This window comes from Apium graveolens, chromosome 10 (assembly GCF_009905375.1).
Source record: "Apium graveolens cultivar Ventura chromosome 10, ASM990537v1, whole genome shotgun sequence".
Classification (NCBI taxonomy): Eukaryota; Viridiplantae; Streptophyta; class Magnoliopsida; order Apiales; family Apiaceae; genus Apium; species Apium graveolens.
The window spans coordinates 178,542,800-178,563,607 of NC_133656.1; the positions used below are offsets into that span (position 1 = coordinate 178,542,800).

Genomic DNA, 20,808 nt, shown 5'->3' on the forward strand with positions numbered 1-20,808 from the left:
TCCTGCACTTCTTGGGGATTCGCCCCTGGGGTGCTTTGGGGGCGTTGCCTTCCATCGGCCATTGGCTCTTTTCCAGGACGCCTCCTTCTCGGGGCCACTTCATCATCCGAAGATTCGGAGTCTCTCTCAGTGTATGGACCAGAAAATTCCCGATCCTCAGGGATAGGATCCAAACCTCGTATATAGGGGGGCGACCGCCCTCGTGCTTCACTTCGCCCAGCATATCCGCTTCCTCCAACCTCAGGGTGAAGGGGCATCCCATAAGGGGGGTTAGTAGTAACAACAGTTGAATATTCATACCCGACGGGTCGAGAATTCACAGGTATATGTACTTGTTGAACTTGAGGATTCATACCTTGAATAGTCGGGGGAGTTGTCCCTTGTGGCTGAGGTTGAGTTGCCCCTGTCTGGGCTTCCCCCTGAGTAGATGCATAAGTTGAATGGGGAGGAACCTCCACGGTTGATGAAATCACCTGGGTTGTCTCTGATGGTGTTCCTTCCTCTAGAGCTCCAATTGTTCTCCGTGTTCTCGCCATGGTTGTTGTTTTTCCCACAGACGGCGCCAAATGTTATGGATAAAAAGCTAAGGTTACTACTTGCTGTATTTAATACTAAGATTCGGGAGCTCAAGGCCTTTAATGGCTGCTCTCGTATTTCGTAGCTTAATTCTGCCTTTACGAGATGCCTACGTATCTCTGTGAATTAGAGAATCAAGCCAAAAAACGTAGTTCTGATTTGTGGGGTGAGACCCCTTATATAGATGTTGGTGGTCCTTGAATTGGACTTGGTATAGGAGACTTGGTGGGCAAGTCTCATAATTAGAATGGACTTTGGAGTCCTAGATAGTAGGAAACTGATTCCTTATCCTTTTAGGTCCCCTTGAGGCTTATCTATAAGGATTTATATCCTTATCAGGACTCTTCTCAACAGCTGATTTTTCCCTTATTAATTAATTACGAAATTAATTAATAATCAGGGCTTTTGGGCCATTTTTATTCGACCAGACCTGATCTGATCCATCAGGCTTAACCTTTCTGGTCTGAATATCATACATCTTCATATTGGGCCTAGCAGCCCATTAATTATAAAATCAGGACTTATTTATCCCTATCATATACAATCAAATTATAATTATAATTATAAATTATTAAATTTAGTATTTAATTATTTATATTAAAATTTTAATTATATAATACAAAATAAAAATAAAAATATATAAAATATTAACGAGATGTCAAGCTTAACATCGAAGCTTTCTACTTGACCATGGCATGACAGCGTGCTCTGTAAGCTTTGGTATTACAACAGGAATCAGGAATTAAGCGACCAATTTTCTAACAGACAAACACCTCACACAAACTACAAACTCCACACCTCGGACAACTCTGATTACAAACACTCAGCTATTTCATGTTCGAAATAAGGAGAATACGTTGAATACTAATCTCTAAACTCAATTGTAATAATCATGGGGCTAATGCCACTACGAAATCGACTCTGTTTGGTTTTAGATTTGGACCAGACTCTCCTCGACACCAAATTTCACAAGCTTTCCCCTGAAGAACAAACTAGTTTATCTAACTCTCCGATAAAGAATGATTTATATAGTTGGAACTCGAAAACCAGGGGCGATACTTATTTGACAAAGTTACGCCCCTGTGTGCGCAAATTCTTACATGAAGCTAGTAAGTTGTATGAAATGTACGTGTACACGCATGGAACCCGCAGTTATGCTAGGACCATGGTTCGCTTTCTTGACCCTCACGGTATTTACTTCGGCTCCAGAATTTTATCCAAGGAGGATTCTACTATGAATGGCCAAAAGGGACTTGATGTTGTGCCTGTTAATAAAACCTGTGTTGTTATACTTGACGATACCGAGAATGTGTGGGCAACAAGTGATCGAAGTAACCTGATGGTGATTAAACGATACTATTTTTTTGATACTCGTAATGGTACTAGATCATTATGTCAAGAGGGAATGGATGAAAGTGTATGTGCAGGACCGCTGAGTCGTGCATTGGGACTACTTCAACAAGTACACAAATCGTATTTTCAGCGCTACAATATTTTTGGGGAAGAGCTTCTTGGAATTTTACTAGACAGAAATGGGATTCATCGACAGAAGCTGCAAGGGATTAAGGATGGGAAACCTTTGTGTGATGGGGGATCTCGAAAGAGGAAGAGGGGTAATGATGGATGCCCATCAGCTACTGCCAGTAAAAGGGCAAAGTGAAGGAGGTCTATGAAGATAAGCAAGTCAAGGAGGCATACAACTACTAATTCAATGTGAAAGCTATTCTTCTCGTTGGCGGGGGCAGAAGTAAAATCAGACATGAAGATAATTGAGGATGTGGGTGCTAATTGAGAAGAATAATTAAAGTATCTCCAAATGTTCAATCTAGATATGAAGTTGTAATATGGTTTCAAAATCAAACAACTATGGTTTTTATGTTTGTGTACTTGAAAGACAATGCACATTCTTATTAGAAGTTTGGTACTTTTTGCATATGTGGAAGATATTAGTATTATACTTTCCCTGCAAATATACTCTAAGATTTAACAAGCTCCTCTGTTTCTGCTTAATTCTGAGTTCTGTAGGCTGCAAGGGAGAAAGCATTGGCTTCGTTTACATTTTTTTCAAGTGGCATTCTTCTATGCATTGATGTTGCAGCTGAGGTCTTGACATTCCAGGTGTTGATTGTGTTATACAGGTAACTACTTCACTATTGTAGGTGTTGATTGTGTATTGCAGGTGCTTGTTCAATTTACTATCTACTTGTTCTTGTGTGTGTCGTGTCGTGTTCATACACAGTGTGGGGCTAAGTGCTAGGTTGGGTCGACAAGGGAGTCTTATTGTTTTTTTAATTTCTAAAGGTTTAATACTGATAACATTCCATTCTTTAAAAATAATAGCAGGGCAGTACTAGCAAAGTTATTCGTTCAGTAAATATTGATTTTGTTGAATTCATTTATGTAGGAAGAAGCATTTGTCGAATTCCCGCATATTAGAAAGGTTCCTGTAAAAGAAAGAAACCTAATAAAATTCTCACATTCATGGATTGAATGGATGGAGTTGTTTACTGTTCACGATGAATCAATTATTTTTGTTAATTTTTATGCACCCATAAAACTATATCAATTCATCATTTACTATTCATCGAATAAAAAAATTACATTCTACATCATAAATTTAAAGAAAAAGCATAAAAAGTAATGAAAAGTAGTTTTATTCTGCGGACCCACCAATTGATGGACATGTACAAGTTGTTGAAAATATTGGTACATCTTCTGCTTCTGTCATCAGTATGTCATGAAATGATCACACTGGTCCAGTCTTCATACATTCCAGTTGCCATCTTAGTTACAGCTCATCATTCTGTTACGTTTCTTTTTTAGTTATTAGCCTCATTTTGTATATAAGCTCCCTAAGTTGACCTCATTCAGAAAAGACTGGTAGTTCCTTCATTCTGTAAACATTTTTTTCTTTCTCTCAATACATTTACTTGTCCTCTTCATTAATTAGTAATGGTTGATTGAACTGATTGAGAGCTTAAAATCTATCAATTTAACATGGTATCAGAGCATCCATGGCGATGATCTTATTCGGTTATATCGTTCTTCTCCATGTGTCTTCATCTCCTTCGATTTTTTTTTGGTGAGTTTGTTTGCATAGTATTAAATCTGGTTGTATTGTTTGTGTTCATCATTTCGATCTAATAGTTTCGATCTGTATAATCTGTTATGAAGTTTCGATTAAATGTCTTACTGTTTGCAAACTAACATGATTAGCTTGTACTCTTTTTCTTCTAAATTTTCCACATCGAAGTCATAATCTCTCTGAATCTTCGCTAATCTCTTCAATCGAAGCTTTATCTTTCTCATATCTTCTTGATTTTTCACTGATCTCTTGAATCAGAGTTCCATTTCCTTCATATCTCTTTGTCATTTTGTCAAACATCATTAAGTCATGGTTCAAGGTGAAAGTAGCGGTACTAATAACTGGTCTAGATTGATTAATACTAATCAAGATGCAACAAGTGTGTATTATATACATCCATCTGATGCGAACACGACGCAGCTGGTTTCTGTGAAGTTCAATGGAACATGATATAGCAACTGGAAACGATCTATTATGCTTAGTCTATCCGCTAAAAATAAACTAGGCTTTGTTGATGGATCCATTGTCAAACCTCCTATCACTTCTGCTGATTGTAAAGCCTGGGAACGGTGTAATGATCTTGTTTGCTCATGGTTGCTGTGTAACCTAGATGAATCAATTTCGAAAAGTGTGTTATTCTTCAAGACAGCCAGGGAGATATGGCTTGATCTTGAAGACAGATTTGGCTACGCCTCTATGGCACAGATATATGCTCTTGAACAACAGTTGACTGATCTTAATCAAGGTTCTAAGAGTGTTTCTGAATTTTTTACTGAGATCAAAGGATTGTGGGATGCTATGAGCGATATAAGCCCCTTGCCTTGTTGTACCTGTTCTAAATGCACTTGCAATGTTACTCAAAGAGTTATGCAAATGCAGCAGGATCAACGACTCATACAATTTATGATGAAACTCAGTGACAAGTTTGCAATAGTGAGAGGGAACATTTTAATGCAGCAGCCTTTACCCAATCTATCTAATGCTTTTAGAGTTTTTTCTCAAGAAGAAAGACATCAAGAGTTGTCTCATTCAGGGAGTCAAACAGAAAACTTGGCTTTTCTTGCTGATAACAAAAGAAAGCCAGGATTTTATAATTCACAGAGGCAGCCTTATAGTACTGGAAGAGGCAATGGTGCTTCTGCTACAACTTTTAACAATGCTGCAAATCTCAGTGCATCTGCAAAGAAAGGCACTAACTATTATTGTACTCACTGCAAGATGTCTGGCCACAGTATGGATAGATGCTTTAAAATACATGGTTATCCCCCAAATTTCAAAGGTTTTAAGGACAGGAAAGCTAATGCCGTTGTTTCTCTTAGTTCTGCAGACAACAAGAATGATTCTCTTTCAATATCTGTTGCACAGTACAATCAACTAATGGAGTTGTTGAATAAGCAGTCAATTTCTGATTCTACCACACATCAGAATTCTTCTCATCAATCTGATCATGCTATGCTGGCCGGTAAGATTTGCTTATTGGCTGATAATCATTTTCAAACAGGTTGGTTAATTGATAGTGGTGCAACCGACCACATTTGTTCCAATCTTAGTCTTTTTCAGTCTTACAAACCTATAACTGGTAAGACTGAATATATAGTGATTCCTGATGGAAGGCAAGTTCCTATTATGCATATAGGGACTGTTAAAGTCAATCAAAATCTGGTTCTTCATGATGTTCTGCATATTCCTAATTTTCAATATAATTTGATTTCCGTTCAGAGGTTATGCAAGGATTTAAAGTGTGTCGTAAGTTTTAATGGTCATGAATGTATATCTCAGGACCTTTTGAAGAAAGAGAAACCAATTCTTCTTGGTAAGTTTCAGAGTGGTTTATACAGTACTACAGGAGTTGGTGATACATTTTTTTCCAGCAAGAGTCTCCTTACTATTAGAGAAGATCTGAATATTTGGCACTTGAGGCTTGGTCATCTACCTGTCAACAGAATAAAGCTCATACCAGACTTGTCAGGCTTACAATGTCCAACTGAAGGTGTTATTTGCCAGATATGTCCACAGGCAAAGCAATGTAGAGTTCCTTTTTCAAGTAGTAGTATCAAAACTACTGTACCTTTTCAATTAGTTCATATTGATGTATGGGGACCCTATAGGGTTAAATCTCACACTGGATGCAACCAATTCTTAACGATTGTAGATGATTTTAGTCGTTTTACTTGGGTTCATATGTTAAAGCATAGAACTGATTGTGTAAAAGTGATGTTGGATTTCATTATACATGTTGAAGTTCAATATAAGGCTAAAATTCTTACTATTCGATCAGACAACGCTCCTGAGTTATGTCAGGGCTCGATGAAAGATTTATTTCTGCGAAAAGGGATACTCCATCAGACTTCTTGTAGCTACACTCCACAACAAAATGGAGTTGTGGAGCGCAAACATAGACACTTACTGGAAACGGCAAGGTCTCTATTTTTTCAGTCAAGAATTCCAGATAGGTTTTGGAGTGAAAGTGTTTTATGTGCCACTTACTTGATAAACAGGGTTCCTTTACAGAGTATACAAAATGACACTCCTTACCATAAGCTCACTGGTAACCAACCTTCCTTGTCTCATTTAAAAGTTTTTGGTACATTATGTTTTGCTTCTACAGTTGAGTGTGATAGACATAAATTTGACCAACGAGCCGTGTCTTGTGTTTTCTTGGGTTATTCAAGTACTCAAAAAGGTTACAAAGTGTTTGATTTTACTAATAACAAGTTTTTTGTCTCTCGAGATGTTATTTTCCACGAGACCCATTTTCCATTTCATTCTCTTACACAACCTACTTTGTTCCCTACTGCAATCTATTTGCCATCTACTACCTCATTGGATAGTATTGATGATTCCCCTACTTTTCTAAATCCTACTCTTTCTCCTGATTCTATTCCATCTGCACAATCTGACACTGATCCGAATGCTGCTATTAGTACTGTTTCTGATTCTTCTGCACTTCATGATCTTAGTACTAATGTTGATTCTGATGTATCATCATCTTCCATTCTTCAACTACCTGTTAGGAAATCTACCAGGGTTCATAATCCACCATCTTATATGTCTTCATATAAATGTAATGCTGCTACTACATCTTTCCATTGGTGTAATCTGGTGCATTCTCCCACAGCTGTTCCTAAGTGCAATATTTCAGAACCTCGATCTTATCAAGAAGCTGTGCTTAATCCCCTTTGGGTCAGTGCCATGGAAACTGAACTCAAGGCATTATATCTCAACCATACTTGGGACTTGGTGTCTTTGCCACCAAATAAGAAAGCTATTGGTTCGAAATGGGTATATAAAGTCAAGCTCAAGTCTGATGGGAGTTTAGAACGTTGCAAGGCACGACTTGTTGCAAAGGGTTACAGTCAAAAGTTTGGTATTGATTATGAGGAGACGTTTTCTCCGGTTGTCAAGATGAGCATTGTCCGCATCTTATTGTCTTTAGCTGCTAGTCGACAATGGTCTTTGTATCAACTTGATGTAAATAACGCTTTTTTACATGGAAATTTGAAGGAGGGGGTATATATGCATGTTCCAGAAGGGTTTCCTAATCCCCATAATTTGGTTTGTTTACTCAGAAAATCTATTTACGGCATTAAGCAAGCTTCTCGCGAATGGCATGCCAAACTTGTTGAAGAATTGATTTGTCAAGGCTTCGTTCAATCGAAGAATGACTACAGTTTGTTCATTAAACATAATGGTTCTGCCATTTGTATTGCAGCTGTTTACGTAGATGATGTTATTTTAACCGGTGATGATACTAATGCTCTCTTCTCTGAAAGTACATTTGGATACTAAGTTTGGTATTAAAGATCTTGGTCTGTTGCATTTTTTTTTAGGAATTGAAGTTACACATACACCTGAAGGTATCATTTTGTGTCAGAAAAAATTTGCTCAGGAGTTGCTAGATGACTCAGGTCTTATTTTCTCTAAGTCTGTTTGTACACCTCTTCCGCTGCATCTCAAACTCTGCACTACTGATAGGGTTCTTATCTCTAATCCTGATGTTTATCGTTCTTTGGTTGGGAAGCTGAACTATTTAACTAACACTCGCCCTGATCTTTCTTACACTGTTCAAGCATTGAGCCAATATATGCATGCCCCTCGTTCTTCTCATTTGGAAGCTCTGCATCATACTCTGCATTACTTAGCTGGTACAGTCACTCAAGGCATACTTTTACATGCTTCCAATCAGCTCAAACTTCAGGCGTTTTCCGATGCAGATTGGGCGTCTTGCATTGATACACGTCGTTCTGTAACTGGCTACATCTTACTTTTCGGCAATTCCCCGATTACGTGGAAATCTAAGAAACAAACGACCATTTCTAAATCTTCTGCTGAGGCAGAATATCGAGCTATGGCATCCGCTGCTGCTGAGGTTACATGGGTCGTTCGTTTGCTTACTGAGCTAGGTGTTCTTGATTTATTACCTGTCCAGCTCCTGTGTGATAATCAATCTGCCTTACATATAGCTAAAAACCCAGTTTTTCACGAACGTACTAAACATATTGAACTTGATTGCCACTTTACTCGTGACAAGGTCCTCGAAGGTCTTTTGCAACTCACTTACTTGCCTACTCGTTCTCAACTAGCAGATGTTCTAACCAAAGTAGCTCCATCTTCTCAGTTTCGTCTTTTATAATCCAAGATCAGAGTTTTTCCACCTCCTCTCTTGAGGGGGGATGTTGAAAATATTGGTACATCTTCTGCTTCTGTCATCAGTATGTCATGAAATGATCACACTGGTCCAGTCTTCATACATTCCAGTTGCCAGCTTAGTTACAGCTCATCATTCTGTTATGTTTCTTTTTTAGTTATTAGCCTCATTTTGTATATAAGCTCCCTAAGTTGACCTCATTCAGAAAAGACCGGTAGTTCCTTCATTCTGTAAACATTTTTTTCTTTCTCTCAATTCATTTACTTGTCCTCTTCATTAATTAGTAATGGTTGATTGAACTGACTGAGAGCTTAAAATCTATCAATTTAACACAAGTCCATGAAAAATTTATGAAGCAATTTATGAACCGATGGAGGAGTGATAATTGATGTAGTGAAAAAGAGATATGGGTGCATATTATTTTAGGAGTAGAATGAATAATGCTCATGAATCATTTTTGTTTAACCCGGTGGATATGCTCTTAAAGAATTTCTAAAAAAAGGTTGTTACAAAAAGTTCAAATTAGGTTATGTCATTTTCATTTCAGTTTATATTCTTTGTGATGGACTAAGGACCCTACTATGTAAGGAAAGACAGATCAATCTTATCTTGAGGATCTATATTCAGCAACTGATTGGTGCTTTTACCTAAATTCTCTCATGCAAATCCAGTGCAATGATAACAATGTGCTGAGATGATTGAGCTCTTCATCTTAGATTTTTTCTATCCTTTTCCACTACGATCTCAGTAAGTCCATCTTTATTAGTATGATTTAGACTATAAGTTAGTTGGAAAGAACCTTCACGAAGTTTATGTGAGTGTTGATAAAAATGTTTCTCATTTGGCATTCAACTATTTTCTAACTTGAAATTCTGATTTCTTGAACTGCCAGAATTTTTTTCAAGCTCTGCCTCTTTTGCCTCTTTTCTTTTTTTGATGAAAAGGTACAAGTATGAGCTGTCCTTCCAAGAAACTTTTGGTAACAAGGTTAGTGATTTGAATTTAATAGTGTAAAAGAAAATGGACCAGTATGAGTTTGTGAGGGATATTGGGTCAGGGAGTTTTGGTTTGGCGAAGCTTATGATGAAAAAGGAAACTAAAGAACTGGTTGCCGTAAAATTTATTGAAAGAGGACCAAAGGCAGGCGTTCTTTTACATTTGAATTAAATTTTAATCTGAGCGGGATAGTACTTTCTTTTTAATCTTAACTCACATATGTGTCAATAATTTGTTCTTTGACTCAGATAAATGAGAATGTTGCCAAAGAGATCATAAATCAAAGGTCACTCATGCATCCAAATATAACAAGATTCATCCAGGCAAGTTTCTTTGATCATTTCTTGTTCTGTAAATCTTGATATCTCATGGTTCCATGTTGTGATGGCAATAAGTTATCTACTTCACTCACTCTGGGTGCGGGCTGTATAATATATACAGCTGGTACTTACACCCACCCACCTTGTGATTGTGATGGAATATGCTGCTGGAGGAGAGCTCCTTGAACGCACATCAAATGCAGGGAGATTTAGTGAAAATGAGGTTGTTTGTTGTTGTTAAATTGAAATTTGAAATACTTCTAGTCAACTGACTGAATATGGCTTCAGAGTTACCATTAAGATTCGATCAGCTACTCTTTATGTGGGAAACTTTCAGGCTCGACACTTCTTTCAGCAGCTAATCTCAGGAGTAAGCTACTGTCATTCTATGGTAAGAAAATCTTATTGGAACTGCCTGTACTATACCCGTCTTCATCCGCTTATGCATGCGTAAGTTTTGGCGAGAATGTCGAGATATGGTTTTGCATAGTAGCCTTGTGTTTTGTAACATGGTCAGTATGTGGATAATTTATAAGATTTTGAACTTAGAAAAGGTAAGCATAGCTCCAATTTGAGCACTGAAACAACAATCCCAGTGTTTCTCTACGAAAGGTTGTGCCATTTAGTCCACATATTATCCAAGGGGCAAACTGATGTATCATTACTTTGCGAGACTTATAATATTCTAGAGGAAATGTCTTCCATATGGAATATATTATGTTGATTACCTGTTCTATTTGGCAGCAAGTATCCCATGGGGACTTGAAGCTAACCAATATTCTGTTGGATGGAAGCCCTACAGGGAGACTAATGATATGTGATTTTGGCTTCTCGACGGTAAAACTTCTGCAAAAAAGATTGTAGTTTGACCTATCCTTTAAAACTTTTTCACACTTGCTTTATTATATCTTTATGTAGTCATATGTGCTCCATTCAAGACCTAAATCAGTGGCTGGTACACTGAGGTACATTGCTCCAGAGGTTCTATCTGGTACAGAATATGATGGCAAGGTAAACATTAAACTGTGTCTGTAGGATCATCATGCTTAAAATGTTCATATTGTGTTTCCATTTGTTCAATCTTAAGAGTTTGCAACACTTCAGAATTCAGAGACATTGAACATGGATCCGAAAAGCAGCTTTTCTCACTTTATCTAGGAATCTTTATAATAAATATATATTCTTCGGTATAAGTCTTTGATTACTAGATAGGTTTTTACTTCTCCAGTATACCAAATTCAGCTAAAAACAGTATTGTTTAATCTTCTGTAAGCATCGCACGCCTATACTAGGAAAAATGTCGATCTGTGCGCAACTGACCAACTTTTGCTTTCATTAAAACCTTTCAAGTTTGAAATCAAGATGGCCCTGTTGAGAACCTCATAAGCCTCTGTCTACATTGTGCTAGAATATATAATTTTGTCCAATGCTGTATAAGATTTTCGGTTTGAGCACTGTTGTGTAATGTTAAATGAGAATGGATTGCAAGTAAACTTTTAATCTTGCATCACCTCATTCAATAGTTGCATACTTGCATCTATTGTATCTTCACTGTATATTATATGTTGTTCTGGACTTCTTTTTTCTGGTAAATAGATGAGTTCGAATGTATTATGTATTAAAATATATGTAGGCTATGTAGTAGTATGTCTTAGAATATAATCCCGCTCCTGTAATAATCGAAAAATGCATGTATAACATAGCAGAGTATCCATCTTTTAGATCTAAATTTTTGTCATCTTTCTAGTTCATTTTTGTGGATATACAATACCCAGTTGCAGGAGGAATTACAATCCCATAGAAATAAATCAAAAAGTTGTTTGAAAGATAGTTTCACGGGGATAATAGTTGTTCGAATTTTAGAAGAATAAGGTATTAGTCTGGGGATTAGAATTCCTTGAAACAAACCCAGGTATACCTAATTTGAAGCTATCTATTTCCAGTTGGCAGATGTTTGGTCATGTGGAGTGATATTATATGTCATGCTAGTTGGTGCATACCCATTTGAAGACGGAAAAGAGCCCGGAAATCATCAGGAAAATATGCAGGTAAATATTCCTAAAAGGTTCTTTTAGTATATCATCAATACATAATATCATATTTTAATGTCCTAGAGTCCAATCTTTCCATCCCTCTCCTCTCCAGCGTATACTGGGTGCCAAATACGAGATCCCTGCCTATGTTCACCTATCGGAAGAATGTAGGAATCTTCTTTCTCGCATGTTTGTTGCTCGTCCAAGCAGGGTATGTCATATTTTGCAGTCAAGTAACTTATATTAGCAAGGATACACAATGATACTAGTTTTAGTTTGCTTCATATTGTAGCCGAGTGATAACTAATGTGACAATTTTTTCCAAGTCCCCTTCATTTTTTGTGTGGTTGTTCAGAAATCAATAGTTACGTAGCCCTGCAAAGTTTGTTACTGTATTTGTTAGCTCTAATTTAGAACAATTTTTGTCACAAATTAATATCATAATCTTTCTTCTCACGATGTTCAACCTTCTGACTTCATTAAGCCTGCAGTGCAGATATTTGCAAGATACTACGGTAACTTATAAAACTTTTTACATCCTAAAAAATATGTTTCTCATATGATATTGGCTCAGAACTAACATGGTTTGCGATGACATGTTTGACTGTTTCACCTAGATCTTCGAATTAGTTTTTCGGGTTCTTATATCTCTGTCAGAGCTGGACTGCGATTTTATGTTGTGCTGCTTAAACTAGAGTTAATAATAGCTCAGGAAGTATTTACCTCTTCAGACACTGACTATGGGCTTTGTCGGTAGATGTCAAACTTACGAAGTTGAACAGATAAATTAGTACTTATAATGATCTGTGTTACTAAAGAATCCAATTGACTTTTCCTGCAGAAGAAAATTTGTATCTAATGACCAGGCATAAAATAAATACTTCTATGTGATGTACTTACCATTTCAGTTGTTCCTGTTCAATTTTTAATGTAAAAGCCTGTTATTCCTGCAGAGATTGACAATACGAGAAATCCAGGACCACCCATGGTTGTTGAAGAACTTGCCACGTGAGCTATCTAATACAAGTCAAGCCATACACTACAGGAGAAGTAACTACACGTCTCCTCTCCAGAGTATAGACGACATCATGAAAATTGTGGGAGAAGCCAGGATTCCTCCTCCACTTTCCACTTCAATTGGAGGCTTTGGATGGAAAAATCATACAGATTCAGATTCAGTTCAATCACCACTTGCAGCCACAAGTTTTGATCAATCAATGTCTGGCTTGCGTTTTCCTGAGCGGTCTACAGACACAAATCAATTGCATGCCTATCATTCAGATTCAGCAGTATCACTGTCAGAAAATTATGCAAAAAAGGCTACAATTCCAATGCTATTAGATTCATCAATGTATGTCCGTTCAGCCGAAAGGTCTATAGACCCAAACCAATTATATTCCTATCATTCAGACTCGGCAGTATCCCAGTCCGAACATTTTGCAGGAATCCCTACAAATTTAAAGCTACTGGATTCATCGATTTCTAATGTGCGTTCAGCAGAGAGGTCTATAGAGCCATACATATTACATTCCTATCATTCAAATCCATCAGCATCTCAGTCCTTAAGTTTTGGAGGAAATCATACAATTTCAAATCTATCTTATTCATCTATTTCTGATGTGCGCTCATCTGAAAAATCTATAGTTTCAAATGTGTCATATCCCGTAAAACCATCAAGTTATCAACTGGAATCTCTAGGTTGTGCCTCCGAACAACTAGATTGCAAGAGCTGGACACAAGTTAGTAGTTCAAATCCGTCAATGTCTGATGTGCGTCCAGCTGAAAAGTCTATAATGCCTGACCAATTACAGTATCGTTCTGATCCATCAGCTTCTAAACTGCAGACTGAAGGCTTCGCAAAAGGTTCTATCAGTTCAAAAGTTCTAGATACCGATTACTTGGAACAATTAGGGAATATCGATATATCCATATCTGATACGTGAACTAATCACTTTCTGTGACCAAACACACCTGTGTAACATCTTGTAGATGAGGGTTCCAAGTTGCATGCAGATACAAATCGTCAGCATCCAGTGACCAGCAATTGTAAATAAATCAAATGGCAATACTCTCTACTATGTTTTTTGCAGTTATTGGAATGTAGTATTTTATGTTAATAACTAATCATTATAAATTTGTAATCGGTAACCTTTTTTATGACATCTTACTATATTACAATGGCTTGCAATTTAAAAGTTGTTTTTCATGATTCAACCTGAGTATAGCAAGGTAATTTTTCTTCCCTGTCTTCAGTTCATTTATGTAATTTTAAAATCCACTCGAATCAAGGTAAGATGCTACTTCCACTCGAATCAAAGTAAGATGCTACTGCTATGGTAGTATTTTTGCATAGTCATATTTCTGTTTAAAGTTAAGCCTTCGGTCTCGTGTTTTGCGTTCCCTTTATCGCGAAGTTATACGTAAGAGGTTGTTATCGATAAACGAAATCATTACATAGTTCTTTTTGAACTTGAAATCCTGATTTCCTGAACTGTCAAAAAAAGAACTCTCGGGCTTTCTTTATATCTATGAAGATAAGGGACATTCACATATATCTGATACTCCTATAATATTGAACAACTAATTGTAGTCAAGGCAGCGACACTTCAGCCGGTTTCAAAATATCATCCGATCAGTTTAGTCTTTGAAGGCACAGTGTATCTTTTTATGTGTGGAGTTATATATGGTTTTATCTTTTACTTCAATATATCTCAATTACAGGTTTGAGTCAGAACTAGTTGTGGAGGTTGGTCATTAATATGGATTTCAGAACAATGCAGCTGAAATCAAGTTCTTGAAGTAGTATATAGCTAATCACTCAAACCACGACCAACAGAATAAGAACCAAAAACAGAAAAGACCAACGCATAATAATTAATCGAAACCAGAGACATGAACAAGTACTTCTAAATATTTAGTAAATAAAAAAGTAGGGATTTATCTTATACTCGTACTACATTAGTACATATCAATATAATTTACATGTGAATTGAATTCTATAATTGAACTAAACATGTATTTTTGCCCATATAAGCCAAACATGCTCAGTAGCTCAGGATTTTGGACTTGCAGTAATCCTAGGCTAATCCCAGATTATCAACAATTACTTATTTTGAGATTATTATTCCATGAATGAAAATAAACTTGGTTTTTAAATTTAAGAAAAAATTGTTAGATTTCTACCTCTCAGTTTCAATACGTGTTAAGAGCAAGTCATCTTTGCAAACACCCCTCTGCTATAAATTGAAAAAGAAAATGACCCCAGTAAATTCTAAATTACAGAAGAAAAAGGCTTTAACACCAGTTTACAGAGCATCTCAAGAGCATAGATAAGGTCACTTGATGGAACTGAGAACATATTTGAGGCATCTGTGATGTCAAGTTCAAAAGGGAATAAAATGTGCAGCAATGGTGCTGGAACTTTACATCACACATATTCTATTAATGAGAGAACTTTTCATGAAAACATAAATACGACAAATAACAATATTGAAAATTTCCCTGATTAAGTATTTGAAGGAAAAACACCTCAATCATATTTCCTATTAAACCTTATTAAAATATCAGCAAGTAAACTGACCTGCCTTTTTGTGCATTGGTTCAGGTAGGAGTTAGTCCAGGAATGAGAAGAATTTTAAGCCAATCATTACCATTGTTCTCTTGCTCTTTCTGGATATCCCTCGCAGACTCAGTTGCAGCATCACTACATCTTCTGGAATCTCCATTAGACATCGGAATCGGTACACCTGTAAGCACTGAAGCACTGGAAAGTGATTACGAGAAGCTGTCCAGGTCTCAACGTCCAATTCATCCAATCTCAAAATTTTGAGACGATGAATGGCTTCTGGACTTGTTTCCCAATCTTTAACAACAAAGGAATGCAATTTTAACTTGAGAACTTCAAGTTTAGGTATCATTCCGAAGACCCAAGCTTCCTTCCAATCCAAATATGTACTTGAAATAGAAACAGTTTTAAGACCTTCAGGGAATGAAATTGAATTGCTTAATCTTCCAGCCTTGAACAAAGGAACTGTATTTAGCAACTTCAGTGTTTCAAGTTGCGTTAGAAAACCTATATCAGGGAATTTCAATTCTCCACTCTTTGTTGTCAGTGATCCACAAAAACCTAGCTTCAGCAGATTACGAGCTCTGGCTAAGATATGTATGTTGACATTGCCGGGTAGGGCTCACCAGTGACATTGTCTGCAAGTTTTCCAATATGCTAGGTTCTTCAACATTAGAGAATTTCACGAGATTTTCCCCAGTTTTGATAAAAAGATGCCTTGACTTTATCATTTTCCACATGCTTTCTGGAACAACCATATTCACCCTTGATGTCATGATGAGTGTCTGGAGTTTTGTAAGGTTGGATATAGACTCCGGAGGGTTACCAGACCTGAATCGAAGTTCTAAGTACCTCAGGTGTACTAGCTGCAATAAGTCACTTGGAAAAACTCTATGGATGATACATTCAAGGCCCTAATAAGTCTAGAGGAACTCCATAGAATTGATACATCTTTAAAAAAATGAATGGTGCACTTGATTACTATCCCAGTGATAATACTAGTACGATTCATGTACTTCATTACTTTTTGGTCAAATAGAGACAAATATTTGTAATCAAGGCCACCTGTTAGTGTGAAGCTTCGAAATGCTTGCAAGGAGGATCGTAGCTTCTCGCAATAAAAAATAATTTGACATCTTTGTATAGGAAGCCAAAGAGGATATCTGAGAAGCATATTCACTTTTCTTATCCAATTACCAAACAGCTGATGTACTAACAATTTGGAAGATCGCTGTTCGTATGATGCAAGGTCTCCCACCATGATACAGCTTGTTCAGAGAAGAATGTTACGAAGGAGCAATTGCCACCCCAAAATGTTTAGAGAATACCTTCTTTCTTCTTTTCAAAAGATGACATGATCCAAGGCTAAGTTCAGTAAATATACAAAAGTGGTTAGCTAGTCATATCATTTACTGTCCCCTTCCCTTAGCCATGCTGAGAACTGAGCTCTCCTATCTCTAAGAAGATTATGTAAAGACCATTTGCCTTTTTTCATCTCATTCAGAATATTTATGTGTAAGGTTAAGGATTAGGAATTTGTGGTTGTCATGCAATTTATCAAAAACGTAATGTTATTACATTAATAGAAAATGATACAAAAAACTGTCTGAGTGGCCTACTAATAACGCTCTACTGCTCAATTTTGTCATATATTTTGAAATTAGAGAGCAAGTACTGTGGTCAATTCAGTGAAACCTGACTTGTTTGACAGTTTCAATATATAATCTGGTTTCTTGTTTAGGCTTTACACGTATTCAAGATATCGTGTTAGGTTAGGATTTTCCATCTGTGGATGCTGAAGCCTCTCATATTCTAATATACAGAGAAGAGGGTTTGGTACTTGAATTCTGGAAAGGACACGAATTTGATACTTAAAGTGGAGGAAGAAAACAAGTATGACAAGCAACAGAAGGAAGCTTATGAAGATAAGAAAGACAAGGAGACATATAAGGTTATATCTACCATTCCATATCTCAATTACAAGTTTGATAAACTAGTTGGGGAGGTTTGCTGTTAATACGGAATTCTGAACAGTGCAGCTGAAAGCAAAATCAATGTAGCAGTAAACAGTTCACGTAAACCAACATGGACAGAAAAAGAAACAAAAACATACAATGCCAACAAAACAAGTTTTCAAACTCAGAAATGGGACTAACAGAAATAATGAAAGCAATAGTCTAGAGTATATGAATTGGCAGTCCAACTCTGATTCAGGCAGCAGCACGCAGCAAAACAAGTTTTCACCTGGTCAGGTCATCCTGCCTTCTCATTTTGAGCACATTAATAACTAACTATCTTTAAATATTTGATAACTAAAATGTAGAATTAATACTTCTACTATACAGATTTATTCCATGAACAAAACAAATATAAAAGGTTTGTAGATATCGAGATAAATTCTGATTACCAACTCACGATACATATTAAAAGTTAAAGTCATCTTTGCAAATACCTCTCTGTTGTAAATTCGAAAACACAAAGAGGCCACATTAAGTATAAAAGTACAAAATGGAAAGTCCTCCACGCCAGTTCCCTTTATTTCAAGAGCATGGTCCTCTGTAAACAAAATTAGAAGGAGTTAAGTGCAGCAATAGTGCTTGAAATTCAAATTTATTCTTTAAATCTGAAAACTTCATTATGGAAATATCTATATAAAAATTGCAACAAAGGAATTTTTTTTCTAAACGAGTATTCCAAAAGAAAAAACCCTCAATCATATCCCCTACTGAACTTCATTAAAATAATCGGCAAGTAACCTGACCTGCATTTTTGAGCATGGTTTAGGTAGGAGTTAGTCCAGGATTGAGAAGGACTTTAAGCCAATCATTTCCATTGCATTCTTGCTCTTTCTGGATGTCCCTCACAGAGTCTGTTGCAGAATTACTACAACCACTTAATTCAATCCACTCAAGTGTGCATATATTACCAAAGTCTTCCGGTATCTCCATCAGATATGGGCATCGGTACACCTGTAAGCGTTGAAGCACTGGAAAGTGATTACGAGAAGCTGTCCAGGTCACAATATCCAATTCACCAAATTTCAAAAATTTAAGACGGCGAAAGGCTTCTGGACTTGTTTCCCAGTTTTTACCAACAAAGGCATGTAGTTTCAACTTGAGAACTTCAAGGTTAGGTATCATTTCAAAGACCCAGGCTTCCATCCAATCTAAATAAGTATTTGAAATCGTCAGACTTCTAAGAGTTTCAGGGAATAAAATTGAAGTGCTTAATCTTCCAGCTTTGAACAAAGGAACTGTATTTAGCAATTTCAGTGTTTCCAGATGCATTAAAAAACCTATATCGGGAAATTTCAATTCTCCACTCTTTGTTGTCAGTGATCCACAAAAACCTAGCTTCAGCAAATTACGGGCTCTAGCTAAGATATGCTGGCATTGCCTGGTTGGGCTCACCAGTGACATTGTCTGCAAGTTTTCCAATAAGCTAGGTTCTTCAACATCATAGAATTTCACGAGATTTTCCCCAGATTTGATACGAAGATGCCTTAACTGTATTATTTTCCACATGTTTTCTGGAACAACCATACTCACCCTTGATGTCATGATGAGTGTCTGGAGTTCTGTAAGTTGAGATATAGAGTCCGGAGGGTTACCCGACCTGAACCGAAGTTCTAAGTATCTCAAGTGTACTAGTTGCAATAATTCAATTGGAAATACGAAAAATTCGATGGATGATATATCCAAAGCCCTGGTAAGTCCAGACAAGTTCCCTAGAATTGCTACATCCTTAAAAAATGAATAGGATACTTCAGTAGAATAGCAAGAACAGTTTGATGGAATAGTAAGAACATTCGTGTTGAGCATAAGCTGTGATTTTTTGGAAGGATTTGCTGAGGAATGAGGACAAATATAAGAATGTTTGTTGCAGAAAGTATTTGGTGAACAATTCTCTTCCTGGGATTTTCTTAAGCACAAGTCATGCAAGAGATCATGAATGCGGCATGTTTTGATTGCACCATTCGACCCTTTTGTACCCACAACTAGACTTCTACTCATAAGATCCATCAAATAATCCATTGCAACATTCTCTAATCTCTTTCCTGTTCCATCCTGACAAATGAATCCCTCTGCAATCCATAACCTAAGCAACTTACTTACAGGAATGTCATTATCTTCTGGGAATGCTCCGAAGTAGAGAAAACAAGGTCTCAAGTGCGTAGGCAGGTGATTATAACTCAATGCTAGCGTATCCATGTATTGATTTTTATCAATTACAATGTACGAACTTACGCTTTCTTCAACCTTCAGCCACCAATCCATCTTCAGGTTGTTTTTAAGTAGTCCAGCAATTACGACAATTGCAAGAGGCAAACCATGACATTTTTTTGTAATGCTCTTTCCAGTCAAACTCAAGTATTCAAAAAGATTTCCAGTTATGAAAGGTTTTCTTCTAAACAAATCAAAACTTTCCTCCTCTGTAAGGAAACGCAAACAAAATGGATTTCCATCAGATTGTGCATGCAAAGCAACGTCATTGAGCTGGGTTGTCAACATGATTTTACTTCCATTGTTATTATCTGGAAAACATCTTTTCAAGTCATCCCAGGCCTTACAACTCCACATATCATCAATTACAATAAGATATCTCCGACCCATTAAAGCACGGTACAAGACATGCTCTAACATGTTATCATTCATTCTACAAACTTCATCAGTAATCTCAACAACAGACCGTAAAATGCCAAGCAACAAATCCCTTTTTTGATAATCCTGAGAACAACAGACCCATACTCGAACATAAAAGTAAGATACTAGATAGAGATCATTATAAAGTCTTCTAGCTAATGTCGTCTTACCAAGTCCAGCCATCCCTACAATTGAGATCGCTTCAAGCTTCTTCTTTGTGATACATGCAAGTTTTTTGAGTAAATTACTTGCCTCCTCCTGGAATCCAACAAAAACTTCCTCGTCGAGTTGTTCCTGAAATTTCTTTTTGTCAAAATAAAAGTACGAAGCAAAGTCTTGGGAAACACATTCTTCTGTCTTCCCAAAAAGTTGCAAGGAGGCTTCATAAATTGCAGCCACTTCCAGCACTAGTTGGTCTCCAACACTGTTTAAATCCACAGGGTCATTATGATTTTCCAAGCCAACCGTTGTTCTCATCAAATGATCCTTATAATAATATATCCTCATAGCAGCTTGACTTAGTTTTTTGTCAATTATCGACATGTATGAAAAAGGATTACCTTCGATTGTAAGAAATTGAAATGCTTCTGCAGAGGACCTTAGCTGTTCAGAATAGAAAGTAATTTGACATCTTTCTATAGGCAGCCAAAAAGGATACTTAAGAAGCATATTTACTTCTTCCGACCAACGATCAAATAAAAGATATGTTCTTTTTTTGCATGACAGAGATATACTGATTACTTCAGACCATGCTGGAAGGTTGCTCATCACACTGCTGGTTCCACCGGAGACGTAAGACGTGTAATTAGCAAGCAAAGCTTTATAAACAGTAGATTGTTTCCTCCTCAAATGTCCTGTACATGTTGTTTCTTCTCTTTATCCCCGCCCTTACAAACCAAATGCTCTTGTATTCTATCCAACAAACAAGTGTTTGGCTTGATG

At 36.8% G+C, this 20,808-nt stretch overlaps 3 protein-coding genes across 10 annotated transcripts; 2 read left to right on the plus strand and 1 right to left on the minus strand.

Annotated features, from left to right (window-relative positions):
- Positions 1-1,468: 1,468 nt before the first annotated feature.
- On the plus strand, positions 1,469-2,236 carry LOC141691352 (RNA polymerase II C-terminal domain phosphatase-like 4). The gene has a single exon (XM_074496078.1). The coding sequence runs from the start codon at positions 1,469-1,471 to the stop codon at positions 2,234-2,236; it is 768 nt and encodes a 255-aa protein (XP_074352179.1).
- A 6,684-nt stretch (positions 2,237-8,920) lies between these two features.
- On the plus strand, positions 8,921-13,867 carry LOC141690056 (serine/threonine-protein kinase SRK2A-like). Of its 8 annotated transcripts, none has more exons than XM_074494641.1 (10): positions 8,921-9,056; positions 9,202-9,296; positions 9,554-9,628; positions 9,747-9,848; positions 9,963-10,016; positions 10,370-10,462; positions 10,544-10,636; positions 11,569-11,673; positions 11,771-11,869; positions 12,612-13,867. In XM_074494641.1, exons 2-10 carry the CDS (start codon positions 9,246-9,248, stop codon positions 13,599-13,601), a joined length of 1,662 nt encoding a protein of 553 aa, XP_074350742.1. In that variant the 5' UTR covers positions 8,921-9,056; positions 9,202-9,245; the 3' UTR covers positions 13,602-13,867. The 8 variants fall into 8 exon arrangements, with proteins under 8 accessions (XP_074350742.1, XP_074350743.1, XP_074350744.1 ...); XM_074494642.1 differs by having other exon boundaries at positions 9,021-9,123; XM_074494643.1 differs by lacking the exon at positions 8,921-9,056 and adding an exon at positions 9,082-9,123 and having other exon boundaries at positions 9,214-9,296.
- Positions 13,868-18,509: 4,642 nt separating this feature from the next.
- Positions 18,510-20,409, minus strand: LOC141691353 (late blight resistance protein R1-A-like). Its single transcript, XM_074496079.1, has 2 exons — positions 18,634-20,409; positions 18,510-18,518 (listed from the first exon to the last, which is right to left on the minus strand). Exons 1-2 carry the CDS (start codon positions 20,407-20,409, stop codon positions 18,510-18,512), a joined length of 1,785 nt encoding a protein of 594 aa, XP_074352180.1.
- Positions 20,410-20,808: the final 399 nt, after the last annotated feature.

Excerpts from the sequence above, each read along its gene's own strand:
- LOC141690056 (XM_074494640.1), top strand. The coding sequence starts at position 9,330 with ATGGACCAGTATGAGTTTGTGAGGGATATTGGGTCAGGGAGTTTTGGT. Across the intron at positions 10,463-10,543 it reads GTGATTTTGGCTTCTCGACG|TCATATGTGCTCCATTCAAG; the intron begins GTAAAACTTCTG and ends ATCTTTATGTAG. Across the intron at positions 11,674-11,770 it reads ATCATCAGGAAAATATGCAG|CGTATACTGGGTGCCAAATA; the intron begins GTAAATATTCCT and ends TCTCCTCTCCAG.
- LOC141691353 (XM_074496079.1), bottom strand. The coding sequence starts at position 20,409 with ATGTCGATAATTGACAAAAAACTAAGTCAAGCTGCTATGAGGATATAT.
- LOC141691352 (XM_074496078.1), top strand. The coding sequence starts at position 1,469 with ATGGGGCTAATGCCACTACGAAATCGACTCTGTTTGGTTTTAGATTTG.